At 42.7% G+C, this 14,811-nt stretch overlaps 1 protein-coding gene across 1 annotated transcript in view; it reads right to left on the bottom strand.

Annotated features, from left to right (window-relative positions):
- The window catches only part of LOC122792351 (aprataxin and PNK-like factor), a 637,979-nt gene extending 624,604 nt beyond the window's left edge, over positions 1-13,375 (bottom strand). The window contains exons 1-2 of the mRNA XM_044060144.1: positions 13,338-13,375; positions 13,002-13,133 (exon numbers count right to left, since the gene is read on the bottom strand). Of these exons, the coding sequence (XP_043916079.1) occupies positions 13,002-13,133; positions 13,338-13,375 (170 nt within the window). The remainder of the gene's footprint in view (positions 1-13,001; positions 13,134-13,337) is intronic.
- Positions 13,376-14,811: the final 1,436 nt, after the last annotated feature.

Below are 14,811 nucleotides of genomic sequence, written 5' to 3'. Positions count from 1 at the left end.
CCAGGCATTTTGTGAATACTCTGGGCGCAGTAGATAAGCCAAAGGGCAATGCTGAGAATTGATAATGCTCTGATCCTGCAAGAAATCTGAGGTGTCTTCTGCAACTTTGTCGAATAGGGACATGCAGGTATGCCTCCTTGAGATCTAGAGTCACCAGCCAAGACTCCTTGCCCAGCATGGGAAGAAGCTGCTGTAGGGTCAGCATCTTGAATTTTGGCACAATGAGGTAAGTATTCAGTGTGGACAGGTCGAGAATAGGCCTCCATTGATTTTCTTTTCTTGGAACAAGGAATAATCTGGAATAAAATCCTTGGCCTTGTTCTGAAAGAGGTACCTTTTCTATGGCTTTCATTTGTATCAATTTGGTGATTTGCTTCAAAGCCTCTGCCCTCTGATTTGGTGGCAGGTCTGGCATTCCTTTTCTTTTTGGCAATGTGTGGAAATGGAACCTGTATCCTTTGTCTATTATTTGCAGTGTCCATGAGTCCCTTGTAATGTAATGCCAATTTTTTGAAAATAAAGAAAGCTTTCCGCCCAATGGTGCTTATAATTGAGACCTGGTCGGCGGAGTCAAAATAAAGTCATTGAGTCTGTCCTGGTGTAGCAGTTGTTGTTGTTGTTGTTCCTGCACTACCTCTCTGGTTGGGAGGCTGCCACTGACAGCCTCTGTAGGAGCCTCTAGCTTGCCCTCTACCTCTGGCACGCCTGTTCCTGCCTCTCTGGGATCTGTCTGAGTCCGGAAAGGACCAATTCTTAGTAGGCCAATTTCTGCTGAATCTCGGTGGTTGTACCTGCAGAAAGTCCTTGACTGTTTGCACAGATTTTGCTTTTTCTTCAAACTTCTTTAAGACCTCCTGAGCCGTGGAACCAAATAATTTTGGTTTTTCCATTGGAGCATCCAGGAGCTTAGCTTTAACATGGTCCGGTAGAGATTGTTCCTTCAACCAGGCATGCCTACGTATAACTGCCCCTGTCATAGCTGACCTACATGAAGCTTCCAGTGCATCATAACCACACTGCAAAAAATGGTTGCTAACCTGCTGTGAGTTATGTACCAGATCCTGAAGTGATTTATGGTCAAGGGGTTCAGAGGAGGAAAGCTTCTTATACAATTCATCTAACAAATACTCTTGGTACTGAATCATATGAAATTGACAATTTAATGCCCTCATGGAAAGAGTTGCAGAAGTATAAACTTTCTTTCCCCATCTCTCTAAAGCTCTAGACTCCCTTTCAGAAGGAAGAGGATTTTTAGCAGTGGCAGCTGCAACCCCTTTTGGGCCCTGGGAAATAGTTTCTGGGTCTGCAGTGTGGGCCTTGTACAGGTGTAGATGAGAATCCGGGACCCTGCAGTACCTATCAGGTTTGGCAGGAGCCGGAGGGAGAGAATAGTACAGTTTTGTACCTACCATAAATGTAGATGTTCGAAGATCCACATTGCTGCAGTCCTTACATATGGGTAGTCCGCTGTCCTCGGTCGGCCCGAATACCAAAGTATAAGGCTGACGTCGGTCAAGGCGCTTAAGACTGACATCAGGACGTCAGGGTACAAATGCGCATGACCGACGTCATATCCTCAGTCTTTTCTTGCCCCAGATGTCAGAAGGCCCTAAAAAGAAAGGCCAAACCAAAAGACAGCAAAAAACAACCAACCACCCCTGCACTAATCCTATTTACAATATTTACAATATTCACAAACCAAACCACACAACCGCCTCTAACTACAGAGGGAAGGAGGGAGGTAATTGGACTGCAGCAATGTGGATCTTCGAACATCTACATTTATGGTAGGTACAAAACTGTACTATGTTCTTCATCTCACATTGCTGCAGTCCTTACATATGGGTAGAATCCCAAAGCAGAGGTAAGGGAGGATGGCAAAACTATAAAGCATTAGGAGCTGCCAAAATGCCCTGTAAAATTGCAGTGGCAAAACCAGCCCTAGATTTAGAGTAAAGTGGAAGGTGGTAATGCTTAGAGAAAGTATGCACTGAACTCCAAGTAGCTGCCTCCAAAATATCTTTAGTAGCCACCCCTTAAAAAGCTGTAGAAGTGGCAGTAGCCCTAGTGGAATGAGGCCTAATCCCAGCTGGAATCTCCTTACCATGATGGGAATAACAGAAAGCAATACAAAACCAATCCACTTAGAAATAGTTTGTTTTGAAACAGGCTTGCCCTGAGAACCCAAAGCAAATGAAACAAATAACTGCTGAGGCTGCCTGAACCCTTTAGTTCTGCTCAAATAATATCGCAACTGCCTGTGTATATCCAAAGTGTGCAAAATCTTTTCCCCTTTATTTTGGGGGTTTGCATAAAAAGTAGGCAAATGAATAGTTTGGTTTAAAGCCACACTAGAAACCACTTTAGGCATAAAGGAAGGATTAGTACGCAAAGATACCCTATCCTTATGGAAAATTAAGAAAGGCTCAACCGCCATGAGGGCCTGTAATTCAGAAACCCTTCTTGCAGAGGTAATGGCCAACAAAAAAGCAGTCTTCCATGATAAATATTTCAACTCGGCAGTAGCTGCAGGCTCAAAAGGTTGTAGAGTGAGTTTCTCCAACACAAAATTGAGATCCCAAGCAGGAGTAGGAGCTCTACGTGGGGGTCTTATATTCTTTGCCCCTCTAAGGAATTGCTTAAACAAAGGATGAGAAAACAAAGGTGGGTCACAGTCATAGTGAGCAGAAATTGCTGCAGCATGAACCTTAATAGAGGAGAAGGACAAACCTTTGTCCAGTAACTCAGTAAGATATTGAAGAGCCACACTTAAATTAGGCTTAGAAACATCAAATTCCTTTGCTGTACTCCAAAATAAAAATCTCCTCCATTTATCTGAGTACACCTTCCTTGTACTAGACCTTCTGGCCTCCAAAATAACATTCAAAACTTGCTGTGGAAGCGGAGACCCTCCAGGGTTTAAAACAGAATATGCCAGGCTGTTAGATGTAGAGAGTGAAGTTTGACATTGAGTAAATGACTGTTCTCCTGAGACAGCAGGTGTGGAATCAAGGCAAAGGCCATGGAGGCTCCCGTACCAGACTTCTCAGTAATGGGTACCAGTGCTGTCGAGGCCAATCTGGAGCTATTAAAATCATCTTTGGCTTGTCCTGTCTGACCTTCAGGAGTACCTTTGGGAGGAGAGGCAGAGGCGGAAAGGCATACACATGAAGATTGCTCCAATTGAATGAGAGAGCATCCACTTTCCAGGCTGTGGGCTGAAACCTTTTTGTGCAAAACTTTGGCAGCTGGTAGTTTAGTGGAGAAGCGAACAGATCTATGTCTGGAGTTCCCCATAACACTGTCAATTTCTGAAATACATGAGGATCCAATTTCCACTCGTGGGGATCCATAATTTGTCTGCTCAACACATCTACTAAGGAGTTCTGTACTCCCGGCAGAAACCTTGCCTGAAGATTTAGCTGTAAACTGAGAGCAGTCTCCCACAAAATCATTGCTTGTCTGCATAGAGGATAAGAATGAGTTCCCCCTTGCTTGTTGATGTACCACATGACAGTTGTGTTGTCTGTTAGAACCAACACCTGCCCTGGAAGAAGTAAATCCTTGAAAGCCATTAATGCAAATTGGACTGCTAACATCTCCTTCAAGTTGATATGTAGATGTTGAAGTCTGGCAGGCCACGTGTCTTGTACCCACTTTCCATGTAGATGAGCTCCCCAAGCTTTGTCTGAGGCATCTGTTGTTAGAATCTGACTCGCCTCTGGCCGGGTCACAGAGAGTCCCTTGTTTAGGTGACATTCCTGAGCCCACCACAAAAATTCCTTTTGAATGCAAGGTATTATCTGAATGACAGTGTCCATATCTTGGCAGTGCTGTGTCCATACATTTTTGAGATACCATTGTAGCTTCCTCATATGCAGTTTGGCATTGGGAAGTACCAGAATACAAGATGCCATGAACCCCAAGGCTTGAAGGACTGTCCTTGCAGTCAGCCTGGACTGACGAGACAATTGATGGAAGTAAAGAGAAAGATTCTTTTGTTTGTCCGGGGTCAAAAGGCCATCTGGGATGCTGTATTCAGTCTCACACCCAGAAAGCACATGTCCTGAGAGGGTACTAGACTGGACTTTATTTCGTTCACAGAATACCCCAGGCATCTTAACACTGCTATCACATACTGTAAATGATGAAGAAGTCCGTCCTTTCCTTGGGCCAGAATCAGGCAATCGTCCAAATAAGGATAGATTTGTATTCCTCTTAGCCTGAAGAAAGCTATAACTGGAGCCAGAACCTTCGTGAACACTCTGGGCGCAGTAGATAAGCCAAAGGGCAATGCAGAGAACTGATAATGAGAAGTCCCAGCCCGAAAACGCAGATACTTTCTGCAACTGAGCCTGATAGGAACATGAAGGTAAGCCTCCTTGAGATCCAGAGTCACCATCCAGTGATCTTTGCCCAGCAGAGGTAAAAGCTGTTGTAACGTCAACATTTTGAACTTGGGAATGTCCAGATATGTGTTGAGGATGGATAAATCCAAGATTGGTCTCCACGTGTCCCCTTTCTTTGGTACTAGGAACAGGCGAGAATAAAATCCTAGGCCCACTTCTGGCTGAGGGACCGGTTGTATGGCCCTTATTTGAAGTAGCAGAGAAATTTGTTTGTGAGCCTCTAGTCTTTGCTGAGGAGGAACGTCCGGCATGCCTTTGAAAGGAGGCAAGGTATGGAAATAAAACTTGTAACCTCGGTGTATGATATCCAATACCCATTTGTCTTGGGTAATCAAATTCCAATTTTCCTTGAAGAGTGCCAACCTTCCTCCCAAAGGTGCTGCCAGGCAAGAAGGATCTGGCAGCTGAAAAGGTAGGTCATTGGGCCTGTTTACGAAAGGACTGGCCCCTGCCCTCACCCGAAGATTGTGCAGGTGGTCTGAAAGAACTCTGAGCTCTGCCCCTACCACGTCTAGATCTACCCCTAGACTGAGAATCATAAGAAGGATACGTCCACCCCTTAGCAGGCCAATTCCTACTAAACTTCGGAGGCTGAACTTGCAAAAAATATTTAACAGCCTGCATAGACTTAGCCTTGTCTTCCATTTTCTTCAAGACTGACTCCACAGGTGAACCAAACAACACATCAGACTGTAAAGGAGCATCCAAAATCCTTGTCTTAACATGGTCAGATAAATTCTGATCCCTCAGCCATGCGTGCCTGAAGAACTGAACCAGTGGCAGCCACCCTAGACGCAGGCCTGTACAGCATCAAAACCACATTGTAAAGAATGCTTACCCACCTGTTCAGAAACATGCACCAAATCTTGTAATTCTTTACACTCAATGCCTTCCGCCAGAGCATCCACCTTAGACTTCAATTGAGAAAGAAGATAGTTTTGATATTTCAACATATGAAACTGGCAATTCAAAGCCCTCATAGCTAAGGTAGAAGATGTATAGACTTTCTTTCCCCATCTATCCAAAGCTCTGGCCTCTTTATCTGGAGGAACCGGATTTTTCACAACAGAAGCCTTGACACCCTTAGGTCCCTGACTAACAGTTTCTGGGTCCGCCCTAGGACTCTTATAAAGATATTTATGAGCCTCAGGCACCCTGTAATACCTATCCGGTTTAACAGGAGCAGGAGGCAGAGAATCAGGATTAAGTGAAGCCTCTGCAAACACATCCTCCACAACATCCAGAACAGGGGGTATAGCCAAGGGCCTATGCTGGGGTAAAAGCAAAAATTCCCTAAGCCTCTTCCTGGAATCAGAGAAGTCCTGACCTTCCCACTTAAAATGTTCCCTCATGGAATGCAGAGTCTCTGAAAAAGAAAAATACTCTGGAGGAGAAGCAGAAGGAGTGGAATCATCTGCATCAGAATCAGAATAAGGAGAGTACTCCTGCAAGTCTTCAGCCGAAGACTCAGAAACATCCGAAGCCTGCTCAAAACTCTCCAACTCTGGCTCCACCCTAGGCCTCTTATCCGGAGGGGGCAAAGAACCTCTAATCAGAGTAATCAAATCTTCTGCCATTTTAAGCATGTGCTTCTTGGGCACAGACCCTGCTGCACTAGGAGTGACACCAACAGAAGCTAAACCTGGCCTGCCTCTGTGAGAAGCCTTGGAAACAGAAGGAGAGGGCCTAACCACCCTAGGAAGGGAGGGGAGTACAGTAACCTGAGAAGCCCCTTCAGCCTGACCTGCCTCCTGAGAGGCCACATCCTGCAATATCAAAGTCTCCCCCTGGGACTCCAGAGAAGCCTCCGTCGGAACCACCGGTTCCACTGACGCCTCTAAAGAACTGGCATCCGGAACGGACGACTCTTCTTGCCTGGGTTTAACTGCTTTGTCTTTGCGCTTCTTCGAAGAAGCGGGCGCCGGAGAATCCGACGGCATATTATAATTGCACCGCTTCCCGAAGACCAGCCTAGCACAATCTAACCTTCGCTTAATAGTGCGCTTATTGAACCTAGCACAAAAGCGACACCCAACAACGTCGTGCTCAGGCCCCAAACAAGGAATACACAAAGAATGATAATCCCTATGCGGTATCTGTTTCCCACAAGAAATACAGTTATTCACTTTTTCTGACATCCGGTAAAACACTGAGGCAAGAAAAAACCAAAATATTCCCCAACGGGGTACTTAGCCAACTTTGATTCGGTCTGAAACTCCGAACTCGAAAAATTTCAGAACGCCGAACGGCACTTGCAACGCTGCTTCTGCATCGGACCATGCGGCAAATGACGTCGGTCATGCGCATTTGTACCCTGACGTCCTGATGTCAGTCTTAAGCGCCTTGACCGACGTCAGCCTTATACTTTGGTATTCGGGCCGACCGAGGACAGCGGACTACCCATATGTAAGGACTGCAGCAATGTGAGATGAAGAACATCAGGGGCTGTACTAGCATCAGAGTACACATCATCAATAACATTCAAAACAGGAGGTATAGCTAAAGGCCTATGCTGAGGTAAATGTAAAAAGGTCCTTAATCTCTTTCTAGAATCAGAAAATTCCTGGCCCTGCCATTGAAAATGTTCTCTCATAGAGTGCAGTGTCTCACCAAAAGAAAACTCTTCAGGAGGGGAGGCTGAAGGAATAGATTCTTCAGCATCAGAATCCTCGTAGGCCGAATAAGCCTCCTGCTGGTGGTCTGACAACACAGATCCATCCGTAGACTCATCTGAAGAGTGGGGGTCAGAGGGCTCAACCCTGTGCCTTTTGTCTGGTGGTGGAAGAGAGCCCCTGTCTGGGTGAGGTTGAGAACCTCTAATTAAAGAGATAAGATCCTCTGCTAGGCTGAGAATCTGAGAGCCAGTAGAAGGCCTCTGAGAGGTAGTCTTGGGAGGCAAAGCTTTAGCAAGTTTGGCAGCTTTAACCCTAGAAAAGGCCTTAATGGACATGGATGCAGGGGGTCTGGCTGCACCACGTGCAGGAGTAGACTTGTCTAAAGGAATGGTGTCGGACATGTCCTGGACACCGGTTTCAGTAGGTAATTCAATAACCGACTCGGCCGGAGCCTCCGGGGCCGAGGTAGTCGGTTGAGTGGATTCGGTAATAGGAAGCACATGCGAAGTCGGAGTCTCCGACGGCATCTTGTATGCAAAATTAGCCCCAAAAAATTCCTCTGCAAACTCCGACCGACGTCTAAGAGTTCATCGGTTGAAGGAAGCACAAGCAGCGCAGGCCGAGACGACGTGGTCTGGGCCTAAGCAAGGGAGGCAGTAAGAGTGGAAATCCTTATGAGGTATTTGTTTCCCACAAGTTAAACAATTATTTACTTTATCTGACATCGGCTGAGGCAAGAAAGAGTCCCCAACGGGTTACTTAGCTTTTTCGAAGTCTTTGGTAGCTGAATCACAGGAGCTGGCCGACCGGCACTTGCGAACTGCTTCTGCTTCGGGCACCACGCGGCAAGAAAGACTGGGGAAAATGGCGTTGGCTGATGCTTTTATACCCCAGGCGTTCTGACGTCGGGGAAAGTGCGACATCAGCCGAGGCCAGACCCAGACTTTGGAATCCGGCCGACCGAAGGGCTGCCTGAGGCAGGACAACCCATATGTTATGACTGCAGATGCATCCTTGAAGGACATCAGGCTAGTTAGGCTGATGGGTCTATAATATCCTGGATAAGTGTGCAAAGTGATGACAGTAGCTGTCCTCCACTCAGCTGGGATGAAGACTGTACCCAGGCTTTGGTTGAACAGGGTACCTAATTGTGCTGCAAGTTCCTGCCTGAGTTCATATATAGGGATGCAGCCTGGAAAGTTATCGGGTCCAATGGAGGCTGCATTTTTGCCTTTGAGAAGGCAGTGATGACTTGCTCCCTATAGATAAGGGGAGGGGGGCAGGTACTGGGCATGTCCTGTTTTACTGATGGGGAAGCAGAGGAGTGATGTTTTCACTGAACCTGTCTGCCAGCAGGTTGGCTATATCTGCAGTGTTTGTGGTGTCCTTGACCACCAGTTCTGAGCAGATCTGTGTGCTTCCCTTGAGACTGCAGACATATGTGAAGAAGGCCTTATAATTGTCTTTAGTAGATGTGGCCAGTTTAGACTCGAAGTTTGCTTTGGAGGATTTCACTAGTGCTCTTATTTGCTTGTTCAAGCTAAGGAGATATTGCTTCCAGTTAGGCACCTGCTCCTTCCTGGTCCTGGGCAGCATTTTTTCCTTTTATTATAGAGTTTATTTATTGTATATGTCCATTACATAGGTTTACTCTTCCTTGAGAAGGAGGATTTCATTCTGTCTTGTATTCCTGATTCCATCTCCTTTTGTTTTGCTGCCCACAGTTTGGGGTCTGAATGAATAACCGGATGAGTAACCTGGTACAGCTGAGGTGCTCTCTGTAGCTTTGAACTAGGTTTGTGTGACTGCACAAATGTCAGCTTCTTCCAGGGTTAAGAATGCTTGCAATGTGTGCAGTTTCATGTTCAGACTCCTAGCATTTAGCAGCATGATCTTTAGTTTACGTTTTGATAAAATTCTCATGTTGGTAGTTTTGACCTCATGGCATTGCCTAAAAAAGGCACTATGGGGAGGCAAGAGCCTTTGCCAGGAGCCTGAAGCCCAAGGAAAACAAATGCAGGCCATCTCTGGCAAAGCATTGTGGTTTGTCAATCATGTCATCCCAGGCTGTCAGGTACTGGATGCCCTTGGAATGACACCAGAAACTAAACCAATTATTAAAGTCAATCATTTTCTGTTTGTATTGAAGCATCATTCTGGGTGATGGTAGAATGCTGCTTAAGGCTAAGAACATACCTGTTTCGAAAGCTTTTGGTTTTATACCCAGGCATACTTCCTCAAAACAATGGCAGAAGCAGAGGCCCTAGACACAATATCTGCACAATCATATACACTCCTCAAGACAAGTTTAGATACTTGCAAAATGTTGTAAACAACAGAAATGAAATAGGCACTACCTTCCACTGAAGGGTCTGATAGTTAACAATTCTATACACCAAAGTGGAAGGAGAACAAAAAAAATCTCTTAAATCTGTCCAAAACCTTTGTCCACTGTGAAAAGATGATATTGTGGCAGGATAGCATTTGTTAGACTGAAAACTTTATAAAGCTTAATCTGCTTTTTGGAGACTAAAGTATGTGAATCACAGTGGTTATGGGCAGAATTATATACATCCTCTAGGACTGGCACTAGAGAAGGAATAGGTATAAAATGAGGCATATCCACTTAATATCTCACTTCAGGGGAACATCCATTTCTGCCCATGGAAACACCTCATTTACTCTGGCAATAACCTGAAAAAAAGAAAATTCCTCCAAAGGAGCTTGTGAGAACCAAGTTTCCTTAGGATCAAAGTTTTGGGTTTGCGAATCTACAGATCAGGAAGCCCTGTCTCTGTCATTGTCAGAATCATCTGACATGTCTTCCTCAGGAATATTTTGACTGATCTGACTTAAAGGTACTGAATTCTGTGTGCCATAACTGACTGACTGTTGCAATTTTTGGTTAAAGAATGAGAATCATCTTTTCTTACAGATACCATGTCTTCTGATAAACAATATTTAACTGTGTAACTTTTTTTTCTTTACAGGTATCAACAGTGACTAACGTGGAAAAGGAATACCTGCTCCATCAAGAAGTCTCGTCCTCTAGATACACACAGCACCATCCCCACAGTACACCTCCATGCCCTAGTAATGTTTTTTTCATGCCTGGCTCAAATACTGTAACAGCTGAAGAGGACATAGCTGACCTCCTGTTTGTGGTGGCTGGAAGGACTACACCAGCGAAGGCAGAGTGAGTTGTCTGAAGAATGACTGCTGACCTCTATAGTGTCATCCACCATCAAAAGAGGTGAAGACGGAGTCTGTGGAGTCAGCAGGTACTCTCTGGTAAGTTGCTCTTTTTTTTCTCCTTTTTAGGTACAACAGAAGTCGAACCAGCAGGAGAGGTGGTAAGTATCCATGCTGCGACCAAGGATGATGTTTTAGATGCAGTCAGAAATGTTAGAATGAGTCAGTCAGAATGTAAGTTGTCAAATAGTTTGCACAAACAGCCCACTTGCACTTTCACACACATAAAAAGTCCCCAAAACACTGTAATGAATAATCAGCAGACTAAATTCCTGTCAGGAAACCCCTTTAGAATAAAATCAGTCTGACAGAAAATAATGGCAGGTAAGTTGTCATGTTGTGAAAACAAGCACTATATCACTCATAGAATTTCTTACAAATAAAATCACTTCTCCATGCAAAACTTTTGTTTTAAAACAAAAACATTTACATAAGCAGTACATTTCCTCACCAAATATTCTCCCAAATTAGCTGAAGCTAAGAATAATGGTCTCTGATAGGAAACTTCCAAAATTAAAGAAATACTGGGTTACTTAAAGGACTAGAATCACTAAAGAAAATAAAAGTAAAAAAATGTCTATAAATGCACACACACAATTTTTTATATATATATATATATATATATATATATATATATATATATATATATATATATATATATATATATATATATATATAGATATATATATATATATATATATATATATATATATATATATATATATATATATATATATATACACACACACACACACACACACACAAACATATGTATGTAGTTACACACACACACACACACACACACACACACACACACACACATTAAAACTTCTGTGTAGATGGACTCCCCAAAGGGGACTTTTCCACCAGAAAGGGTATGAAGTGTGGGGCTGCTGTTTTTGTGAAACTTCTGAGCTGCTTCTTTACGAGGTGGCAAAAAGTACTGAAGAATTTCCACTCTGCTGATTTTCCCTCCACAGGGCTGACCAATTAGCAGTCGGTGTGGAAATTCGGGAGGGAGCCAGAGGTTTTGGAAGCTGGCTGGTTATTGTGCCATTGGCAAGTGACAACTCACATAGCCTAAATGCTATTGCAGCAATGAGAACTATGAATACTGAAGTTTACATTTAAAGTAATAACAGAACTACAGCCTCTCAATGTGACAGCCCAAAACAAATTAAATTTCTAGCAAAAAATATTTTTACTACTTTAGTCATTAATAAATTATTCAAGTTTTCTTCCTCAAAGGAGAAAAGCTAGCTAATAGTTGATCCTCAAAAACCTACAAGAGGAGTACTCTTCAGTGGGAGGAAAGCTCTTATGAAGAACTCGGTGCCCACACCACTGAATTTATCCAGCTCTGCTAAAGCTCTCAATGGTCTGGGTGTGTGAAAGGTGCCCTTACATGGACAGATCTTATTATGCCACCAAGTCTTGTAAGCTTCGTTGGATTCAGCTATTTGGTTAACCAGAGAATCACATGGCTGGAATTTCTGCAAAATAATTCTGCTTGACACTTGGAAGACTTGCATCCATTACTTTCTTGACAAAAACAATATTAAACCTAAATGTCTGGGGAAAAACACAATAAACATGAACCTGGAAGACCAGTGCATGTGTTGCTTAAAATGTCCCTTCTCTGGAATACAAATACTGCACTAGATTGTTACATAAAACTGAAACAGGGGAGCACTTGGGTACTTCTAAGAATAACAGATTCACACAAAATAAAACACAGTAGTGAAACATGAGTTGAAGCCACAAATACACTGAAACACTTTACAAGTAGTCGCATTGTTTGTTTATTACTAAATGAAAGTTACTTGTAACATTTTAGGTCTAATTAAAAGCAACAAGCCTGAGGGATAACAAATGCATTTTCTTGGTTAAAAGTGTGACTTGAGATAAAAAAACAAATACAAGGTGCTAACTTTATCAAAGCATGTACTGCTATAAACACCCTGCACAATTTTAGGACAAGTCATTTTGCATCTATGTGTCCTCACTACCCTATCAGTACTACCCTTCTTATGTCTCCCTAAAGCTATCCTAACCTTTCTCAAACCCCCTGCTTAACATCTATTTACAAAAACTGTGACTTTTAGCAATATTGCTGCAAATATAACAGATTATTCTATCTGGAATTATAATTACTGCTTTTTCTTCTATTTGTAACATTTCTATGTATTTTGCCTTTTTAACATTTTATTAATTGAAAGTATGCTACTCAGATGTTTTACTTAATATGTTACTGAAAATTGTTCTGTTATTTGGAGCATTTCTCCCCAGGCCTCGGATATAAATTGGCTATTTCTGACCCAGTTGGACTTTCATAGGTTGTTACTAGGCTACTGGCCCAATGGCCTATACAAGCTTAGCCATAACAATTCCCTGTATATTTCTTCCCACAATATTTACTTCCCTGGACCCCTGTCTAGCAGGGCGACTGACGTGATCCCCGGGGTGAATTTCCTATTTCCCATCCAATCGTCAAGGTTCCTTTTGAAGAGGGCCAAGGAGGTGCTCTGCTTGACATGTATGGGCAGTCTATTCCTGTTAAACAAATGTTGATACATAAAAATAAATCAATCGGTTCTTTGTGCATGGTTTTCTCTTGACAGCACACAGTGTAATGTCTATGTGGTTTAAATACAAAAGCAGTACACTGTTTATTTGCATTACAATAATGAAAACAAGATAAAAACAATTATAAGTAGTCACTTACCGATAACAAGCTGTCCCATAGGGACACTCTGGTCTGTCATCATCACTGTCACTCACATTAACATCCTGTGCAGATTGATTGTAGTCCTCATCACCAGGGTGGCTGAATTCTTTAAAGTGATTGGGGTTCTTCCTGTGAAATACAACAAATAATTAGGAAATTAACAGCACAAAGGTCCTGGATTTGAAGAAAATTAGCCTTCCAAGATAATGTAGCTTTCACACATTGGCTAATTCTTGCTAAATCTGGACAAAATACTGTCACTATTTCTACAGAAAATAAATGCATTTTTATCACTACTAGATACCTGAATACTGATACTAAACTAGTACTTACATGACAGATACTGCACAGAAAACTGAATCAAAAATCATGATGCGACAATTAGTGTCTAACAAGGAAAAGATTAACCTTCCCTTTAGCAAACACAATTCTGACTGGGTAAAAAACTGTTTTCTACTCATCCATAATGTAATGGTGTAGTTTATAATTTAGTTCATTGTCGCTTCACAGCAAGAGGTTCTTCCATTCGATTCTCGGCTGGAGCGCCTTCTGTGTGGAGTCTGCATGTCCTCCCCGCGGTCGAGTGGCCTTCGAAAGACATGCGTGAATGGGCATGCCTTCGTTGAAGGTTGGCCATCGAGCTGGCACCTCGGCACCATAAAAATCTACTGCCAATCATTAGCAGACCGGAGTTCTGCTGTGGCAACCCCTAACCGGGAAAAGCCGAAAGAAGAACAACATTGCATGCAACAGAATCATACAAACAGCAAATACAGCATGAAGTCTGACTAAGCCACTGTTTGACTGCTGAATGTCACTAACATGAAGTAATGCAAACTTGTGCAGTTTTATTAAGAAATAACATGCTTAATAAGCTTTACAGAATACACTGTACACAAAGAAAATAAGCACAAATCACCCAATCATTCTGTCTTCTATAAATCTGACGTTGCTTCTTAATTCTGCTGTGCCAGTTTCTAATTCATGACCAACCTAAATTTAAAGAGAGTGAATATTTCTACTTGTGTTGTATCTAAGTGAACCTCATTTTATTTTTCTAGCAACTTCCTAATCAAATAATACTTTCTTTGGTGTCCTGTTTTAGTTCTCCATGTCAAGACATCAAAGCATGACATAAATCTACAAAGTTCCATCTGCTGAAGAATACTGAATAGGCTACACTATACACTATAAGAGAAAAGCAAAAGGGAGGGTTAAGTGTTGCTCATGGCTTACATGATGCCTAAGGGCACTGTAAGGCACAAGCACAAAAAATAATGCAAGAGTTCAGTCCCTCTGTGGCATTTATCTTAAGTCAACTTCCTCAGTGCACACAATGCTAAGGATGAATACAATCTCATGATACTTTCTTTAAGAATCTGCCTGTCTTGCTCTTACATCATTTTACCTATCACACTGAAAGTTTACTGCCAAGAAAACATACACAGCAAAGTACCTGTAACACATTTTACTAATGTATACTCACTGGGACCATAAAGCTATTCAAGCTATATAAAAACAGACTTTTAATGCGTATATCAAAAATAGTTTCATTCTCTCCCTCCCCTGGGGTCATACACTTATTCAGCCTTTTGCAGTCTGAAGATAAAGAATTCTGATAATTGCAGACAGTAAGTACTCTATTTAATGAAGACTTAAAAGTCAGTATATGTGATACTCAAGGAAGGAAGGAGGGAGGCATGACCTGAAGCTAGCAAAATTTCACTTTTTAAAAAGATGTATGGCTGTGGTAGTGCAGTGGTTAGCGCTGTTGCCTCACAGCAAGAGGGTCTCTGGTTTGATTCTC

The sequence above is a fragment of the Protopterus annectens genome, chromosome 1.part2 (genome assembly GCF_019279795.1).
Source record: "Protopterus annectens isolate FY-2018-M chromosome 1.part2, PAN1.0, whole genome shotgun sequence".
Classification (NCBI taxonomy): domain Eukaryota; kingdom Metazoa; phylum Chordata; order Ceratodontiformes; family Protopteridae; genus Protopterus; species Protopterus annectens.
The sequence above is the reverse complement of the archived record's forward strand: the minus strand, read 5'-3'. Positions and strand labels throughout refer to the sequence as shown.